The sequence below is a fragment of the Cnephaeus nilssonii genome (genome assembly GCF_951640355.1).
Source record: "Cnephaeus nilssonii genome assembly, chromosome: 14".
In the NCBI taxonomy this organism is placed as follows: Eukaryota; Metazoa; Chordata; class Mammalia; order Chiroptera; family Vespertilionidae; genus Cnephaeus; species Cnephaeus nilssonii.
Window position 1 is genome coordinate 4,074,050 of NC_137085.1, and position 19,797 is coordinate 4,093,846.

The 19,797-nt window shown below is 62.3% G+C and overlaps 1 protein-coding gene across 1 annotated transcript in view; it reads right to left on the bottom strand.

The window, feature by feature from the left end:
• ASS1 (argininosuccinate synthase 1) overlaps window positions 1–19,797 on the bottom strand; it is a 43,975-nt gene that overhangs the window by 13,246 nt on the left and 10,932 nt on the right. Inside the window, exons 6-12 of the mRNA XM_079790340.1 lie at window positions 18,375–18,430; window positions 16,344–16,418; window positions 13,125–13,195; window positions 12,540–12,570; window positions 7,774–7,864; window positions 5,202–5,286; window positions 4,635–4,699 (exon numbers count right to left, since the gene is read on the bottom strand). Coding sequence (XP_079646466.1) covers window positions 4,635–4,699; window positions 5,202–5,286; window positions 7,774–7,864; window positions 12,540–12,570; window positions 13,125–13,195; window positions 16,344–16,418; window positions 18,375–18,430 — 474 coding nt within the window. The remainder of the gene's footprint in view (window positions 1–4,634; window positions 4,700–5,201; window positions 5,287–7,773; window positions 7,865–12,539; window positions 12,571–13,124; window positions 13,196–16,343; window positions 16,419–18,374; window positions 18,431–19,797) is intronic.

A 19,797-nucleotide genomic window follows, 5' to 3' on the forward strand; every position in this document is an offset into this window, starting at 1 on the left:
TCCCCCCTCCCCTTATTTTCCTGGTCTTGGCTGGGCCAGCGTGGGGCATGGCGTCAGCTGTATTTGCAGGGGCGGGGCTGGGGCCCTGAAGTCCCACGCCCCTTGCCTGAAGGTAAGTGCCCAGACACTCTCACCCTACTCCGCGGGGCATGCGCACGATGGTCTTGTCTCTAGGACACCGCAGCCAACTCCCAGCATCACCTCCCAATAGTGCAGAGAGGGCACAAGGCGGGCGGCGTGCTGTCCCCAGTGCCTGGTGGGCAGAGCCGCCCCCTCCTGAGCCCTCAGAACCCGCCTCCCGGCTGCCAACCCTCCCAGGCAGCCCCGGGACACACCAGCACAATTAATATTCCTGCTCCTTTTGTACGAAGGTGTTAAAGTTAATTGTGACTGATCAAAAAGCTTGTTTTCCGGTTGCTGCTGGTGTGTGTGTGTGTGTGTGTGTGTGTGTGTGTAAGAGGGAGGGAGGGAGGAAGAGAGAGAGAGAATCTCAAGATCTCTCCTCTCCACAGGGGTAAGGGTAGATGAGTTCTGTGTATTTCTTCTGGAGAAAAAAAAAAAATGACTAAAAAAACCGGTGACAGAAGCCTGATGCTAAAAGACGATGGATTTGGGGCTTTGACAGTCAGCATACAAACCACCGAGCAAAAGGAGGAGGAAATGACAGCTGAGACTCGTGTCGCTGTGGAAGAGACAACAGACATCTTCGGAGTGACACGCACAGCGGCTCCAAGTGTCTATTTTCATCTCCCCGTGTTTGCAGGAAAAAGACAGAGGCGTCAGCAGCTCTCCGCGGAGCGGCTTCAATCACACCATAATTACTGCGGGGCGGGGGGGGGGGGGGGGGGAGGAGAGGCAGGAGCTGGGGGCGGGGGTGGAGGAGAGTGGACCCAAGAGGAAGAGGTGGGGACCAAAACAGCTGCTGCCACTTACATTCTCATCGGTCCCCGAGGCTGCCAGGCTAGCCCGGACTGAGCAATTTGGCAGAATAGAGCGGGATCCGAACTCAGCCGGAGGCCGGGGGTGGGGGCGAGGGCACCTGGACCACAGGCTCTGGTCCTTTGGGAAAGCAGTAGCCAGAGGGAGGGATTTGGAAACACCCGGGGAAGGGAGGTTGGCTGGAGCCCAAGGACTCCCCTGGTAGGTACCAGGGCCAAGGAGAGAGGCAGTTGCTATGGTGACGGGGAGGCAAGTGGTGGTGGGACTCTAACCATCCTCTATGCTCTCGGGAATCAGGGTGGGCCTCTGGGGCTGGCTGCCCCAGGCCTCGGCAAGGGCAAATGCCTTTGCTTTGCAGGTCTCCCTCCATTCTCCACCTGGAAGGTTCCATCTGTGTGAAGCTGTTGGTGGGCGGGCAGGTGGGTACGTGGGCAGGCCGCCCTGGTTCCTTCTTAGCCAGAAAGTAGAGGAATAAGGAGGAAGTTAGACAAGGGGAGAGATGGGTAGGGTGGAGGGAGAAGGTTAAAGAGTGGAAGAGAAGGAGTAGAGGGCAGAGAAAGCTGGCAATGAGGAGGAGGAGGAGGAGGAGGGGGGAGGGTTGAGATCTGGGGGGGGCAGGCTGAGCGAGGAGCAAGGTGAGCGAAGGACGTGAGCTGGCTCCTTCCCTGCTCTCCTCCTGCCTGCCTCGCCCCCCTTCTCCTCCCCACTGATTTCATTTACTTCACTTAATTAGCCCCCCTCCAGAGTTAAAAAGATAATGTGATAATGACGATGTGAACAGCCACAATACAGCGAAAGCTACCCCATCTGCAGCTTCCCCAGGCCCCTGCCCCTCTGACCCCATGGCCCCTGATGCCACTGAGCCAGCCACCCCAGACCCAGCACTGCCCAACTCCCTAACACCCCAACCCCAGGGGATAAAAAAAAACACACAAAACCAACCAAATAAAAAAAAACAAAAAAACTAAACACACCACAAATAAACAAGCCCTTAACGAATTTCAATTACGAGCTTTGTAAAATCGATACAAATGACATTTCCCCTTGTACACAGAGATACGGACAATAGCCCTCCCACCCTGCCCTCCATATAGTTGGCAATTAACAGCTTCTCCCATTACCGTAGACTTAATAAAAACCCCGTCGTGGGAGACTCCATAGTGTCCCCATTTATTGCCCCGCTCCTTCTTTCTCACTACAAATCACTGGGAGTGGAGAAATAAAAACAAGATATCGCCTAAAATGAGGAAGCCATTTTCTCCTCTCACCACCCCTTCCCCCCCGCAACCCACGTAAGAAAATAGGTGAATTAGAACTTCCAAAGAAAAATGACAACATCACCTAGTCTTGCCCCACCGTTGACAGCTGGAGTGCAGAGAGGGAAAGCAACTTGCCTCAGGTCACACAGCAAGTTGGTGACCGAATCCTGTGCTTCGGGGGACAGCCCCCTCGGGTCCACACACACTACCTGGGCGGGGTGAAGGCTGTCCTTCAGGCATCTGTTCCGCTGGTGGGTGGTATGCTTACCAAAGAAGTCGGATCTGCCTGCTAGTCGCCTGGCTCTGACCTGCAATGGTGATGGTGCCCAGTTCTGGGGAAAAGGTGGAGTCTACCATCCAGGCACAGCACCCACTGTGGGCTAAGAGCTCTCCGGATCTGACCTGAACACAACCCATTTCACAAAGGAAGCTGAGGTTCAGAGAGGCTGTTGCTCTCACCGTGGTGATGGAGCCGGGATGGGGACTCGAGCCTGGCACCAAAGCCGAGACCCTCTATACCAACCTCTGCCAGGTCTCCGGGGGTTCAGCCCCCATCAGACCCAACCCACCACCCAACTGGCCACCTCTTCCTCCAGGATGTCTTCCCAGAATAGCCCAGACCGGGCCTTTATCACTACCTCCTTCAATTCAAGTTTGCTTGGCTCTCCCTGCCTAGCAGGAGGCCACCTCAGAGTGACCTCAGGCCAGTCCTTGGCTTTCCCATAAGGACATTCATTTTCACCATAAATACCAATCTTGATCGACTGGTCGTGACTGCCTGAAGCACCAAGACACATCCACAATCAATTAGTGATGCCTGCCACGGGCACAGAAGGGGCGTGGCAAGCAACCGGAGGGCATAGGTTGTTGCCTCGTCCTTGCAGCATCCTCCCAGGCCATAGTCATGGATAGAGCCCCTCCCCTGCTCCAGTTCCTGCTGTGATACCCGGGCCAGAACCCGGATGGGCCACACTCCAGACTAAAGCTCTTGTAGCCTGCCCGGATCTGGGGCATCGGTCCAGGTCCTGCCACCCACGTGCCTGTAACTTGGGAGCCTCGCTTGCTCCGTCTATACAATGAGGGTGCTGGTCTCGGGCTCCCCAAGGTCCCTCCCAGGTCTGCCTGGGAGGGTTTACATTGTGAGGGCTCCCAAGGGCAGACTGAGACAAAAGGGCATTTAATCAGATGTGAATAGAGGTAAGAGACAAAGGTAAGGGAGGGTAAAAGGCAGCAGCTAATTAGCACTATTGTTCTCCGCAAGGCCTTTCCTGGAGAGTTCCTGTTAGGCTGTTTCCATCACAGCCCAGCCCCGCAGAGGAGAGCCCCGCCGCCGGAGAGAGGCGGGGGCCACGTCCCACTCCCCACACTTCTGGAGGCAAACCCAAGCAGTGCAGAGCCCTATGGACGGACTCCCCCCACACGCCTATCCCACGGCCCCTGGGGAAACAGGCCCAGAAATGACAAGTCCAAGGTCACTGGGCAAGGCAGGGCAGCCCTGGGGTGAGAACCCCAGCCTCCTGCCTCCCTCCCGCACCAGCCCCCTTTCCAACAGCTGAAACCTGCCATCGGCTCTCTTCGGATTTTAGGATCTTAGTTAAACATCTTGAAGGACAAAGGCCATGATTACACCTTGGCCTGGATTTATCTGGCTGTGTTAGATTTTAAAATCGATCCTGAGCAGAGCGATAGGAACACTTGCCAACACAGGGACCCCAACCCCACGACCGGGATTTACAAGTTCAAGTGCCCAGTTCAAGGGCTCTCACTGCTGAGAGCGGCCCCTCCCTCCTGGAGCTCCCAGAGCGCAGCCCTGTCACAGACCCACAGGGAGCTGAGAGCCCCTTGTGTGGACGGGGAAACCGAGTCCTGGAGGGGAGGGGATGGCGGCGATGACTTGGTGAGTGACAGACAAAGGGAGTCACAGGCGGTGATGCTAAGAGAAGAAAGAGGCACCTGCTTGGGGACCCAACTCTCCTCCCCGGCTGGCCCACCCACCACCTCCTGGCTGCTCACAGCGCCTTGCAGCCCACAGCGCCCCCCTCTGGCAGGATCCCCTACCAGGCCAGCCGGCCTGCGTCCAGCCTTAAATGACAAGGAAATCAGCCCTGCCCGTCGGCCTCCGAACCCGGCCCGCCCGCCCGCCCGCCCGCCCCAGGCCCAGGAGAGCCTGCCCTCCTCTCTTCGGAACCTCTCTCCTCAGAACCTCTCCTGGACCCCCAGACTCCGCCCTGCCCTGGGGACAGCTCTTCCCACAACTCCCCGAAGCCAGTGGCAAAGCACCCTCCACCCCCATTTCAGGAGGGACACTGAGTCTGGGGGGGGTGAAGGGACTTGCCCCATCACCGACGTAGCAGGGGAGTCGCAATGCCTGAACAGGACGGGGACTCAGGGGACTCTGGGTGCCGAGGCCGGCCCCGAGGGGGGCGGCGGACTCACCGCGGGACTTCATCCCGATGAAGCGGTTCTCCACGATGTCGATGCGGCCCACGCCGTGCTTGCCCCTGTGGGGAGAGCGGGTCACTCGGAGCCGGTGCTGCCGCCGGCCTGGCCCCGAGGCCACCACCCGCGGCCGCAGTTTGGGCACACCTGGGCTATGCCCGCCCCAGGGCCGCAGGCAGGGTGTCAGGCACCACCTCAGATGTCCTCAGACGTAGCAGACCGTACACGTGAGGAAACCGAGGCCCAGACACGGACGAGTCGCTTGTCACACGGCGAGTTTAAGGCGTAACTGCCGCGACCTCCCTATTTGGGCCTTGCGTGGCACCAGCCCTAACCTCTGTTCACCGTTCCCTCCGTCCTGGTCCCGAGGTGCCGGAGACCCCCCCCCCCCCCCCCGGGTGTTACCTTCCAAGACTCCAACCAGGGACAGTGGGGGCTGTGGCAGGGCGGCCTGTGGGGCGCAGGCCTGGCTCCTTGGCCCCTGGCATGACCATCGGCCGCAACGGGCGGCCCCGGGCTGGCCACAGACAGTGTTTCCCGGGGCGGGGCGGGGCGGGGACTCACGCGATTTCATTCAGGTACACGAAGAGGTCCAAGGCCGTGCGGTGGGTGGTGCCATCCTTGACGTTGGTCACCTTCACGGGGACCCCTGAGGCGGGAGGAGAGGGCGGTGGGCCCGGGGCTGGAGCTCCGGGGGAGCCCGGGCCCGCCACCCCGCCCTCTCCCTCCGCCCGCAACGCCTTAAATGGATGTGACAGATATGGAGTCCAAATGACTCCGTGAAAAGCCCTGCGCAGGTTGAGGCCTGCTGGGGGGAGCGGAGGGGCGAGGAAGCCCCCCGGAATGAAAGGGAAAATGCAATAAAAACGCTCTCCCCCACCCTCCCCATTCTCCTCGCCCCTTTTGCATTTAGGGGCTGTGAAATTGGAACCAGGCCCTGAACTAATTGAATTTCACGCTCCACCATTGTCTTATGCCAGGAGCACCTTCTGTCCCACCAGTTACCGGGGGGCCGCCCGGCCGAGGTGGGCGCGCGCACACACACACACACACACATACACATACACACACACACACACCCTGCGTGTCTGTCAGCCAGCCCCCCAGCCCCCAGCCCTACACCCCAGTCCCCCACGCAGCCATCTGATGGATGGGGGTGAGACAGTGCCCGCTCCAGCAGGCACCCTGAATCCTGAGAAGTGGGGTCTGGGGTGGCAGGAGGGCAGGAGGGAGGCGGCCGCTCGGGAGGGACCAGCCGAGTCCAGAGGGGTGGAGGGGGGGGCCAGTGGGTGGGTTCGGGGTTGACTTTGAATAGCAAGGGGCACTTTCTGGAGGGGTGTGAAATGAGCAATAAATGTATTAGGGGACTAACAAGAGAGCTGTAACAGTGACAAAGAAAGGCTGTTCAAAGTTGGCGGCTAATCCCCCACCCATCTGCCCAGCTCATTACCATGGGGCCGGCGACCGGGTGCCAATCAGGGCTCAATAGCGGCTTTCGAGTCTTTATTAGCCGGGCGCCGCTCGGAGGGCCTTCGCTCAAGGCGCTGTCAGCCTCCCCATTCTTCACCCCCATTTCCAGGGGTTTTATAACTTGGTTGTAAATTGCTATTAAATGTAAGTCTGCCCAATAATGAACCTTAAGCCCCTCTTGCCACCCCCCGCCTCTCCCCTGTCCCTTTCTCTGCCTCCTCCGCCCTATTATCCCCTCCCTCGCCCGGCCGCGGACGGGGCCTGCCCCAGAAAGGGGCTGACATTGTTGGTGCTGCTGCCCGAGAAAGCCTCTTAGCCTTTAAAATAGTTAATAATTAGATTAAAACTTCAAATAAATTAACTAGCGGGTGAATGGGGACGGGTCGGGGAGGGTTCCTCCCGTCTATTTCGTTCCAGACGGTCCCCGAATCATGAAAATGGATCACGTTTCCTGTCCGGCTCTCTCGCCCCCATGGCTCTCCTGAGCTCTTTGGGGGGTCTTGGGGAGGGGGGGCGCTACCTGGGTCTGGCCCACCATCTTCTCAGAGAGGATGCCCCACGGGCTGGGCCTGACAGAGTGGGCACGAGAGGGACTTAGCGCTCCAGGTGCCTTTAGGGGCCTCAGACCGAGAACCCTCAGGTGCCCAAGTGGCACGGAATTCAAGGGTTTGAACAAATGGGGAGGAAGGACATGCCCGCTGTCTCGGCAAGGCTTCTGGGAAAGGCCAGGGAGGGGCAGTAATTAAAGTTCCAAGAGCCTCCATGCCTCATGCCCCAGCTCGGTTCCTCAAACTCCTGCCCAGTATACCACCTCCTCCAGGAAGCCTCCCTGATTTCCCCAGTCTCCTGAAAAGGCCCTCACCTCCCCCGTCCCCCCCAGCCTTTAACCTGAGCCTGGTCCTGCTCCTCCCATGACCAGGTACGCCCTGCTCTGCCTTCCCCTCCCCGCCCCAGAGCAAGGGGTATCCCTGGTGCCAGGGCTGGGTGCCCAGGCCAGGCCAGCAAACACTTCTTGGCGATAGCAGTGAGGATGGAGATCAGGACTCAAGCCAAGAGTGGGGTCTGAACCCCGGGTTGGGGCGTGGGGCGAAGCGTCAAGCAGCTAACTGAGGGCTAGCTGAGGCTGTAGCTATGGGGCCAGCTCTCTAAGTTGAGTGACTCCCTCAAAGTGGCTGCTCCGGCCTGAACGCTCTCCCTCTGAACCTGGCGCCTGTGAGCTGGTGGACAGCAGCCGAGGTGCCTTCCTCCCACGCCTGGAGGCTCCATGGGTCCCACCACCCGGCCGAAGGGGGAGGTTGGGAGCCATCGAAGCCCCTGCCTGAACTCTGACCTCCAGAAATGCAGGAGGGGTGCCGAGGGCTCGTGCCCAGCCTTTCAGGACGCAAAAAGGGGCCAGGGCCCCGAGCCCACCCTCTCAAGTCCTGAAGGGTGGCCACCTACCTTTCTTTTTAAAATATATTTTATTGATTTCAGAGAGGAAGGGAGTGGGGGAGAGAGAAACATCAACGATGAGAGAGAATCATCGACTGGCTGCCTCCTGCACACCCCACACTGGGGATTGAGCCCGTAACCCAGGCAGGCACCCTGACGGGGAATCGAACCGTGACCTCCTGGTTCACAGGTTGACGCTCAACCCCTGAGCCACGCGGGCCAGGCCACCACCTACCTTTCTTGAACTCAATCTCAAGGACGTCAGGGGTGTTGGGCCCTTTGGCCGGGTCCTGGGTCTTTGTGTACAGGCCTGGAGGGGCTTGATTCTGACAAAGCACAGAAAGAGGTTAGTGACGGGGTGCCCAGAGCCACGTCACGCCATGCCGGACCCCGACTCCCTGCGCCCCACCTCCTGCAGAGATCTTCACCCCTCTCCAGAAACGGGGGGCCCGCTGGCACAGTCCAGCAGGCCTCCCCGCCCCCAGCCCCGCTTGCCAGGGGCCTGGGAAACAAAGGGCTCGAGAAATCAGACAATTTTTTCCCCTCAACTTGATCTCATCTTTCCCTTCGACGCCCCCACAGCTGGAGGTAGAATGCAGCGGGAGAGGAACAAGTCAGGCAGGAAAAGGGCGCCTTCGGAGGCGCGAGGCGCGTGGGGGGCTTCCCGGGAGCGGGCGCGCAGGCTCCCAGGATTGGGGTTTATTCTGCACTGACCGCAAAGCTAATGACTGCGCGTGACCCCAGCAGGTGCTCCAGCGAGCCGCGCGGCCCCGGGTCCCCAAGGTTAATACTCACAGGGAGAAAACAGAGGCGCAACGCAAAAACCCATTTGGAAACACATCAACCTTTATGTATATGTCTCCTCGGGCGCGTCAGAAAATGGGCCTCTCGTCTCCACGCGGCGGCGGAGGGCGGCTGGCTGCCTGCAACTCTCCAAGTTCCCTCCCGTCTCCGAGGCCTCGGCTCCCCGCACCTGCGCCCCCCTCTGGGCTCTGGCCGGGACGCTGTGCCAGGGGGACGGGGCCTCTCGGGCCTGGCTGCTCACGGCTGGCTGTGGGCACCCCGGGCCCAGCCGTTGCCCACCTGGGACATCCTGGGAAGTGCAGTCCCCTAATCTTTGCCTTTAAAACCCTGCACACACTCATCCCCCCCTCCCCATGCACAGTTTCTTCCCAGTCCTCCCAGCAGCCCTGGGAAGAAGGCCGAGCACTGTTACCCCATCCACAGATGAAGGCACAGAGGCTGAGGGGAGGGGCCGTGGCTGCAGCCAGGGCAGGGGACCCACGAGGTCCTCAGCGAACAGGTGCTGGGTTTCAGGGTGCTGGAGTCCAGGCCTCAGGCTTGGGGCCTTGGGCGAGCGGCTTCCCCCCGCTGAGCCTCCGCTTCCTCATACGTAGGATGGAGCGATGACCTGCCCGTGATTGCCTGAGCCCTTCAGGGAGGCAGCCTTTCCCGGCTATGAAAACCACCCAGGAAAATGCCAGCCAGGCCCGGTGCCAGCTGTCCCCAGCTCCGCAGGCGGGAAGGACCGCTGGAGTGGAGCCTGGTGATGCCCCTCCAGGGCAGGTGGGCCCTCAGAGCGCCTGTGGGCACTGGGCCTGTTGGCTCCCTGGAAGGGTGAACGACCACCCCAGGCCCCACCCCCCTGAGAAACCCCTCAGTCCCGGGCACTCCTTCTGAGCTCCCACGGGGACTGCTGGGGCCCCTGGCACCTCCAAAGTGTCACGTGACGTGCGGCCAGCCGCATTCCTGAACGTGTCCGTGTGTGGGGCGGGAACCAGGACCCCAAACCCACTCCAGCTACGAACCGTCCTTGGAACTGGGTCCTGGAGGGCGCCCAGCCTGATGTCTCCATGGACCCGAGAGAAAGCCAAGGACAAAGAAGCGATTGTTCAGATCAGACTGCCTGACCCCACTGCTGTGGGAGCCAGTCCCGGGGAGTCTGGACTCCCTGTCCAGTGCTCCTTCCATCGCCCCATGCTGTTTCCCGGCCATGTTAGTAACCTGAGGGCTGAGCTACAGCACGAGGGGGGAGGCCAAAGACAGCCAGCGTGGCTAGCCACGGGGGCAGGCAGCTGGGGGGCTCAGAGAAATGCTCCCCAGCCCCACGGACCACCATCCCTGGGCAAGTGAACCCGAACCTGGGACTCTGGGCGACCAACATGACTCAGCAGCCTCTCCTCACTCGCCCAGGGCTCCTCTCTGGCCCCCCAGTCCAGGCTGAGCTCAAACTGGGGTGCCAGCACTGAGCACCCAGAACCCTGCACCCAAGCCCTCCTCCCTCCCACCTCCACCCCGCTGTGCCTGGCCCTCTGCTTGTCACTCTCTCCGGCCACAGGATGGGGAGGTGGAAGCAGGAGGCAGCCGCGGGGCTCCCGACACCCCGACAGCACCAATTAAAGAAAATAACTAAATAGAAGTCAAGTGACATTTGCTTTGCATCCCAAGGTGGCTCTCGCTCTCCCTCCTCAAAGCCCAGTTCAAATGACAAATAGTTTGTAGCCGAGTATCAATACCATCTATTTATCCATCCCAGCGGGAGGGCTCACTTCCAATGTCATCTGGGGGGAGGCTGTGGGGTGGGGGGAGGGAAGACAGTGAAGAAAATAAGAGAGGGGGGGTGCGGAGGGGGTCGGGGGGAGCAGGCGAAAGAAAGCATGAAGCAGGCTGAGGAGGAGAGATTGGGAGCAAATGGCCCATGAACTGAACCATGATGTAGAGGCATGATCGATGCTGCGGATGGTTTATTCATCCGTCAGCCATGGCGGCCGGCGCTGAATGCGCTCTTTCACTGTGGGCCCTATGAAGTTAAAGCAAGTAAATTTCTATCTTTCTTCGCATTAGCTGCCTCATTGCTCTTCAATCAGCCCTCACGGAGGCAGAAAATGGCTCCACCATCTGCCTCCGAACCCTCCCTTCGACAGGTCTCCGGCTCTTTTTGGAGAGGGGGAGGGGGCCCCAGGCCCCGGAGGCTGTCTCCCAGCTCCTCCCGAGGGGGCCGGGCAGCTCAGGGAGCAAGGTGTCTCCCAGGCCCCTCACTGCTACCTCCTCATTTCTGGGATCAGAGGATACCCGCCCCCCACACACACGCACATCAGATCCAGAGATGCAAGAGGTGGGGGGGGGGGGGGACCTGGAACAGCCTGGGAGCAGCGGCCAGCGCGGCCCTCACCCTGCGGAGGGCCGGCTGCTCCATGCGCCGCAGCGGGAATGAGGTCTCCCCCGGACCCACCCGGCCCAGCCTGTCCTGATGAAAGGGGATGATGGCCCCTTCCTCCCAAAGGTTCTCGGGGGCGGGGGGAGGGTGGACCCCCAGCTCCAGGACTGAGGCCGTGCCCCGTGCCCCGTGCCATGAGCAGGCCGGCGGCTTTCAGTGGCTTAGTAGGGCGGCGCTGTGGTTTCCCACTGTGCGCACGAGCAGCCAGAGGCTCAGAGGCTGGGTAACTTGCCCAAGGTTGCAGAGCAATGGGAGCAGACTTGGGGTTCAAACCCGGGTTTCTGATCCCTGGGACCCACACATGAACCTTCCCGCCTTGACCGGGCGGCGGAATCCTTAAGAAGACCCTCTCCGACGCTGACTTCTCCGTCCGCCGTCCTCACTGGACAGGAGGCCTAGGGGGCGGGGGAGCTGCCAGTCACACAGGGACTGCACCCCACCACTGCTGTTCTCAGCTCTGCGCCCCAGTCCCGAGGGGAGGGCCCACCGGCTGCTGGGAGAAGGGTGGGGAGTGCTTTCCCAGCATGCTCGGGGCCCTGCAGGCTGGAGGACACCCTGCCTGGAAGCTGCTCTGCCCGGCTCAGCCTCCCCGCCCCCCCCCCCCGGGCGCTGAGTGACTGGCTAATTAGGGGTGGCTGGCCTGAGTGTCGTGGGGTCAGCAGAGCATGAACTGGAAAAACCTGTGGCCAGCAGGCAGCAGCCTCATGGGGCCATCAGCCTCCAGGGGACAAGGGTGCGAGCCTGTCTTGAGTGACACAGTTGGGCTGAAGGAACGAGAGGGGTGGGGGAGCTGTGGGCAGTGGGGAAACCAGAGGCCAGAGGGCCAGCTCCTGCGACGGGGTGACCTGGCACCTACTCGCTTGCAGGGCCTCGGTTTCCTCATCCATGCGATCACGGTGCTCACAGCCAGGACCAGGGAAAGCAAGCGAGAGAAATGCTAAACCCAGGCCCGGCTCCAGGAGCAGCCCCTGGCACATGCTGCCCTATCGCCAACACAGACGCGGAGGCCTGGCCCGCGGGCAGCCAAGCTGGGACCCCCGGCAGGGGTCCAGCTCTCCCCACCCGCACCCAACCCACCGGGCACCCTCCCTTCCAGCTGGCCTTCCTGGATCCCACAGACCCAGCTGCCTGAGCACCCCCATCCACAGCAGCCCACCCCACCCCACCCCCAAACCAGCCCCCGGGTGTGGGGCTCAGCCAGGGCGTGGAGACACGTTTCCTCGGGGACAAAGAGATTTTTCTCTTCGCAGGATAGATTTCACCCTGCCTCCCCCACCTCCCACGGTGCGCGGGGGACATACAAAGGGAAACCCCCCCGGGAGAGAAATCCTAAACTTCAAAGGGCAAGGCCCAGCTGGGAAGGAAGGCTGGGGACAGGGATGGGGCGCAAACCCAGACATGTGGGTCCCGGGGCTCTAATCCCGCCCACCCCCCCATTGAGGGGCGGTGGCCTGAGAGCTGGTGGGCACCGGCTGGGCCCTCCCACAAGTGTCTCATCTGCCTAATTGTCTCTTTATTGTCGCACAATCGCACCCTCTCTCCGCGCTGCCCTGAAATATTTCCTTCCCCTATTCACCCAGCAGCCATTAGAAAGAGAGCACGGGGTAGGGGGGGGGGGTCTCAAAACGCAGCATGGCGGAGGCAGCCGGTGGGGAGGGTCGGGAGCACAGGCAGGGCTCGGCCTCAGCCCCACGCCCGCCCCCCATGAAATTTCCAATTAGGCTACGAACACATCCGACCGCACGGGCGCCGCGCAGCTCCCACCAGAGCAGAGGAGGGCTTACCTTGGGGTTCTCCAGGATTCCGGCCTCGTAGCTGCAGAGGGGAAGGGAAGACAGAGGTTACCGGGGAGGGACCGAGGGACATGGCTACACCCCGACACCCCCACCCCACGACACAAGTTGGGCCTGCCCTGCTCTCTGCCGGGGCAAGCGCTGCCGACCTGGCCCCGCACATCCTGGGCCCACAGCCGGCTGCGGGAGCTGCAGGTGGCAAGACAGGGCCTGGGTACGTCTGTCTTCCGGGGCACGGGCCCAGGGCTCCACATGGGGGGCCTTCGCACATGCTGTTCCCTCTGATTTCCATGCTCTTCCCTGCACCCTGCTGCTCCCTCCTCATCCTTGAGGTTTAACCTCAAAAGCCCCTCCTCGGAAGGCCCGCCTGCGACCCAGAGGAGGCCAGGCGCCCGCATCTCCCGGGCACCCAGCAGGGCTGCAGGGGGAGCTGGGAACAAGCGGGCCCGACGTGGCCTGCCCTCCCCCCACTCCGTTAGGGCAGGGACCTCTCGTGTCCGGCCACCCGGACACCCTGGCCCGCCCGGCAGGCGCTCCCCACGCCGGGCAGCCCCGTGGACGGGGCTGATGTCGTACCTGATGTGCATGAGGTTCTCGTCCATGCTCCACGGGCTCTTGGGGGTGACCGGGATGGGGATGCCGTGTTGCTGCAGGGCGGAGACAGGGCAGCATGAGGGAGCTTGGAGCGGAGTGGAGGGCCAGGCCAGGCGCCTCGGTTTTTTTCAAGGTCACAGCCAGCCCCAAACCCTGGCCCCCTGAAGCAAGACCTGGAGCCTCGCCGTCCACGCCCCGCCCCCCCCCCCCCCCCCCCCCGCCCCGGGCCTCTGCCGGGTGTGCCGCACAGAAGCAGCAAGACCGAGCGTCCGGGATGCTGTAGAGTGGACGCTGAATTTGCAGGTTCCTTCTGGAAAATTCTGGACTGACACCTCCAGGGCCCCTGAAGCACGTAGTGTGTGCCACACTGTACCCCGAAATCCCGAGGAACAGCGTAGGCAGGCCCCTCCCCCCACTGGTTCTGACTGTGCCTCCTTCCCCAGCGGCTCCATCCCTGGCTCAAGGGCCGGGCCGGGGGGGGGGGGGGGGGGGGGGGGCTGCTGGCGGCGCTCTGAAGGGGGCACCTCCCTCGGCCTTTTGGGTGAAAGATGAGGCGGGTCCCGGCGGACACCGGACACCAGGCTGGCTGGGGCACCAGGGCCTGCACCGTGTCCTGCTCTCCCTCCCCGCTTCCTGCCACGGGAGGCAGCTCAGGGCCCAGGCTGGCCGCTTGAAGCCAGCAAGACTGGACGCTCTGCCCCCTGAGCCCCGTCAGCACCTCGCCCGGCGGGTCCCGGAAGCTCGGAGGCCCAGGCCCGTCGGGTCCCACCGGCATCACCCCCATCTCTCCTGGTGCGGCTCCCCCCGGGCTCAGCCCTCATTCCCAGGAAGGAGGGAAGGAGGGAATTTCCAAAGAAATGAGGCGAAAACCCTCCGGGGCTGTTTTCCAAGCTTTCCCAGGAGGTGGTCCACGCTAGAATGTTGGTGTTCTTCCATTTAAACCACCCGGGGGAATGGGAGAGGCTGCTCAATGCTGGGGGGCAACCTGGTCCCCCCAAGGTGCCCAGAGTCAAATCTACCCTCGTCCTGAGCTCTCTCCAGCAGAGGGGGCCAGGTGTGGGGACCCGGGCTCTGGGCAGACGGAACCCCCGCCAGGCTGCTGGGCTGAGAAACCAGTGGCCCTGCGGCCTTTGTTGAGGGTGGTGGAGGTTCTCATTCCCCCTGGGCCTGGGGCAGGGAGAGGAGAGGGAGGGAGGGAGGGGAAGGAGGAGAGAACAGGACGGGCAGCACCACAAAAGCCCAAAATAGCGACAGTCCCCGACCAAAGACTCTCGTGTTCCCTCCCCTCTCTGTCCTGATGCCCCCGCCCCCCAACCAGGACACGCATTGCAACTGAGGACAGGAAACAAACCATCTTCACGTGTACACGGAACACTGCCCTGCGCCAAACTCAAACGCTGGCTTAGAAAAGGAAGCTGGTCGAGATCAACCAAAGGACTTGTACGCACGCGTATAAGCATGAGCAATGGACACAGACAACAGGGGGTGAGGGTGAGGGCAGGACTGGGGGGATGGGGGGACATTGGGGGGATAGGACACATTTGTAATACCTTAATCAAAAATAAAAATAAAAAAAAGATGGTGAGCCCGGCTGGCGTGGCTCAGTGGTTGAGGTCACGGTTCGACTCCCGGTCTGGGTTATGGGCTTGATCCCGGGTGTGGGGCGTGCAGGAGGCAAAAGATCAATGACTCTCTCATCATTTCTCTCTCTCTCTCTCTCTGAAATCAATAAAAATATACATTGAAAAAAGGAGATGGCGACAGTGAAAACGGTGAGGCCGTTCCCCTGCGCGTGGCGAGGGCGGCGGGCGGCGGGCGGCGGGCGGCGGGCTTCTCATGGGCTCCCGCGGCCCCTCTGGCTCGGCACTGGCGTCCTGGGAGCAGGGCTTCTCAAAGCCGTGGGTTCCTGTCTGAGCCGAACCAGATCCTGCCTGGCCCTGCGTTCCGGACAAAGCCTGGCTGCTGCTCAGTCATTCGGACCATTTCCTGGGCGCAGGGACACTGCCCCCCCCCCCCCCCCCCCCCCCCGCTCCCGCCTAGGAGGTCAGACCGGCCTCCGAGGGAGGGCGGGTCGAGGAGGGACCCGGGCTTGACTTTCCCGGGCAAACTTTCTATTGGGGATGGAAGCTGAGCACAGCGCCTTCCCCCACAGCCTGGACGGGGGGGACAGCGACACCCCTGAAATTCACCTTTGCTGGGGAGCCCAGGAGCAAGCTAGCTTGGCTTGGGGTTGAGTGTTTTACGCGCAGAGCAGCATTTGGGTCAGCCCGGCCCTGTCTCAAACCCTGACGGGCAGGCGTGAGAACACGGGCGGGGCGGGGGTTCCAATTCATTATTCTTAAAGATGAAACATGCTCCAGATCCTGTCCGATCGGGGAGACGAGAAGGCCTCGCCAAGCCGTTCCCTTAATAGCTCTGCTATTTGACAATTTGTTTGGCAACATATGGCTTGCTCTTGTAAACTCCCCTCTTAATAATAAAACAACAGATGGTAGGAGATCTCTCCTCCGAGCACTCCAGGTCTTAATGGGATGCTGGCGGCGGGGCAGGGCTGCGTCCCCGCCGCGTCCCCCGCCACGTGGCACCCGGCTGCAGCGAGCGCACACAGCCAGCCCGGGCGGCTGCTATTTAAAAACCCGAGCAATTTTCTGGTGTGTGCGCCGCGTCGCTCCCCCCCCCCCCCCCCCCCCCCGTCTGATTGATTGAGCCTGTTTGTCAAGGGCTGCCATCGAGTCGCTAAAAAGAAAGGTTCCCTGGGAGAGGCTAAGGATCTTGATGTAAAACTTCTAATATGTTTTATTGCAACTTGTACTTCAAAAGGGCTGGCTCCACACAGCCTTTGTGGGCCGCGGCTCCTCAGCGCGCCTACCTGCTCGCGGGAGGGCCCGGGGCGACAATTAGCCGCCAGGTAATGAGGGGCAGAAAATGGCCTGGCTCCCACCCCCGGCTGTCCCCTGAGTGACACACACAGCAGAGGTGGCAGGAGAATGGGAGGCAGAGGGAGAGGCCCGGCTTAGGCAGGGACCACACCCCGTGGGGCTGGCTGGCCCAGGGCACAGGTGCCCGGAAAAGGGGGGGCAGCTGGACAGAAGCGCCATCCCCAGGCATGGGGGTCGGCCCCAGCCTCGAGCGGGTGGTCCACGCGGCCCCCAGGAGGGCGTGCGGGCAGCAGGCGAGGCCAGGGGAACACGCGGCTCCTACCTTCGCGTACTCCATCAGGTCGCTGCGGCCCTGGAAGCGGTTGTAGAACTCGGGCATCCTCCAGGGGGCGATGACCTGGACATGGGGCGAGGGGTCAGACCGGGGGGGCCCTGCTGCGGGCTCTCCTCGCCCCAGAGCACAGGGCTGGCCTCTCTGCTAAGGGGCAGGAGACTCGGATGGTCCCCTGGGGCCTCCTGCTGCTCCCCAGAGAGGATGCAGTCCCTGGGCACCCCGTTAGGCAGGGAAGGATGGCCCCCCCACGTCGGGGGTGGGGTTCAAGAGGCCCAAGCTCCATGGCAGGATGGTCGTGTGTCCCCAGGCGGGTCCTGCCCCCTGGGCCCCAGTCTCCCCAACTGAGCCCTGAGGGTTTGAGCTAGACAAGCACCCCTGGTCAGAGGACCAGCCCCCACCCCCAAGGGGTCCACGGACCTGCAGCTACCCAGTGGCCCTGCTCCAGGGTCGTAGGGACCAGAGATGACACACGCCATCTCCCAAACCCATCCTCCTGCTTCCCTTCTCCCGAACCTGAGCTGCTCTCGGCGCGGAAGGGAGGGGAGCCAGAGCCTGACCGGGGGACTGAGCTCATTCCACCCGCCTGGAGGGGGGGCAGGGCTAGGCCCTCAGAGCGAAGAGCCCCCACTCACCCCGGAGGCCAAGCAGGACCCTGCCCCCTGCCTCTCACACAACGGCCCAACCAGATGCAGAAGCCGGCGTGATTTCCAGGCTGTGGAGCTGGGGGGTCGGGGGGTGAAGGTGGTGGGGGGTAAAGACCCCCAACCCTAGGATGAGCATCCCTGCCCTCACCCCAGCTCCGAGCCCAGCTTGCACCCCTGCCTGCACCCCATCCCAGCCCCGGGGCTTGGCCTCTGCAGACAAAGACTCGGAAACCAGACACCCCCGCACCGGCCCACGGCAAGTCCCGACTGTCCGAGCCGCCGGTGTCTGTGGTCAAAACGGATCATTAGAGCTCGTTCCCGCTCACCTCCAGGCCATGGGCACCCCGCCAGGCCATGGGCACCCCGCGCAGCTGCGGGGTGGTTAGAGGGACAGAGAAAGACGGCCGCGTGAGAAAAAGTGGAAACCCCTTCGGGCCCCTTGGGGCTTGGGAGGGGGCACATCTTCCGTTGCTTCAGCCTGAAGCGGCCTCAGGGAGCTCAGCCCTGCACCTGTGTGTGTGTGTGTGTGTGTGGGGGGGGGGGGCACGGCAGCCAGGAGCCGCTGTGGCCGCGCCCAGCCTGGCCGTCCCTGTCTCGAGCTGAGCTGGACGCGTAAAGCACACGCTGGATCTAGAAGACTCAGCACGAAAAGGGCCGTGAAACACCTCAGTGATGCTACGTGGATGGCATGTGAACACGGGGTGCAATGCCGCGTCGTATTGGAAAGATGTCACCTGTCGCTTTGTCTTCTTTAACGCACCACGGGGCTGCGTTGGTGGCGTGCATTGTATGCCTACTGCTCAGCCTTGTGCCTGGAGGCTGAGTGAGTGAATGAATGAATGAATGAACGAATGAGGAGATGAAGGGGTGGATGAATGAATGCACAGATCGGCTTGAAGGGGGCGGGGCAGGGGCGGCAGGCTAGGTAGTGCTGCTGACGTGTGCTCTCATGACCGGGTGGCATCGATGGGCAGGTGTCCCCAAGGTCCTTCCCAATCCCAGGAAAGAATCCAGGACACCGGAGGTCAGGGCCCAGGAAGCTGCGAGGAGCCGGGCCCTCGTTGAGGGGCCGACCGGGGGCCGGGAGGGCTGCGAGGGGCCTAGACATCGGCCACTTGCACCCGGGAAGCCAGACCTTGGGGTGCCGAGGACACGGGCTGAAGGACAGCGACATCTGTCCGTCCAGCGCCCTGACGACCCAGACACCTGGGGCAGCCCCTTGGGAGAGAGTGCTGTCCGCTGGCAGCTGGTGGAGGGAGGGGCACTCTCTGTGGGAAATGAGGGCGCCCCCACCCCCGGGAGGCTCAGGTGCACTGTCCTGTCCTCGGCACCTCCCAGAACCCCAGGCCTCGCCCCGAGAGGAGCAACTTCTTACCTTAATCTGGGGGGCCAGTGAGTAGCAGGTGAGCTCAAACCGGACCTGGTCGTTGCCCCTGGAACACAGAACAGGGGGTGTCAGCAACCACAGCTGGGTGTGGGGGACGGGATGGTGTGTGTGTGTGTGTGTGTGTGTGTGTGTGTGTGTGTGTGTCAGGAACCACAGCTGGGTGTGGGGATGGGGGGGCTGTCAGGAACCACAGCTGGGTGTGGGGTACAGGGGTGGAGTTGGGGGGGGGGCTGTCAGGAACCACAGCTGGGTGTGGGGATGGGGGGGCTGTCAGGAACCACAGCTGGGTGTGGGTACAGGGGTGGAGTTGGGGGGGGGGCTGTCAGGAACCACAGCTGGGTGTGGGGACGGGGTGGGGTGTGGGGATGTGTGTGTGTGTGTGTGTGTGTGTCAGCAGCGCGGGCTGCTCAGTGCCGGAGGCTGGACGGCTCTCTCAGAACCTTCTGGAGCGGGTCCTAGAGCTGCTGTGAGGATGGAAATGGCTTTCTTGGAGAAGGAACGCAGCTCCTGCCCCACAGGCAGCCAGGTCTCGAGCACAGAGCGGAGCTGGGGTGCAGGACAGGGTGGCCCTGTGCCCGGCATGTGTGGGAATGCCATGACTTCTGGGCATGCGCTGGTGTGTCAGCGTGGGCACGGGGTGGGGTGCAGGGGATGCAGAAACACAGCAGACTAAATGAGATGTCGCACATGTATGTGTGGGTATGTGGTGAAGTGGAGGGCATACATGTCTAGGTACTTAGCAGGGATGCACACTTCTGGGGGTACGCATGCGTGCAGGGCTGGGGGGCCTTCTCCAGGCAGGGAGAGCTGCCCACACCTCAGCCTCTTCCCGAAGGTCCCCCCCTGCGTGGCCCTGCCTGGCTCCTCGATGCTGTGACCTGCCTCCCTCCCTCCCCCACACCATCCGGAATCCGACTCCTCTCTGAGCCTCAGCTTCCCGGCTACACAACGGCTGGTTGGAGGGAGGGAGGGACCAGCTCACTGCCCAGGGCCCTCTGCTCCTCGGCTCCTCTCTGAATAGAGGGAAACTGAGGCCCAGAGATGGAAGGCCTGGCCCCCCTGCCCCACCACCCTGTGTGGGGCGCCCTGCCTCTCCGCACCTGTGTCCCCTGCAGTGAAGGGAGGTCCCACGGCACCCCAGTGAGGGGACATCGTCCTAGACACCGACGACGATGATGGAAGAGGCCACCCCAGAGCTGGCCCGGCCGCACAGCCCAGACCCGCAGACAATGGCTGCCAGCGCCCCGCCCGCCTCCCACCAGCTCAGCGCCTCCCACCAGCTCAGCGGCCGGGAGACAGCGCTGCGGGAATAACGGGCCTGGCGCCTCCTGGGAAAACCGCAGGGGCCACGGGCCAGGCGGGAATGACATGCTATGTTCCAGAGTCTTGTCAGGCGACATGGGGACAGGGC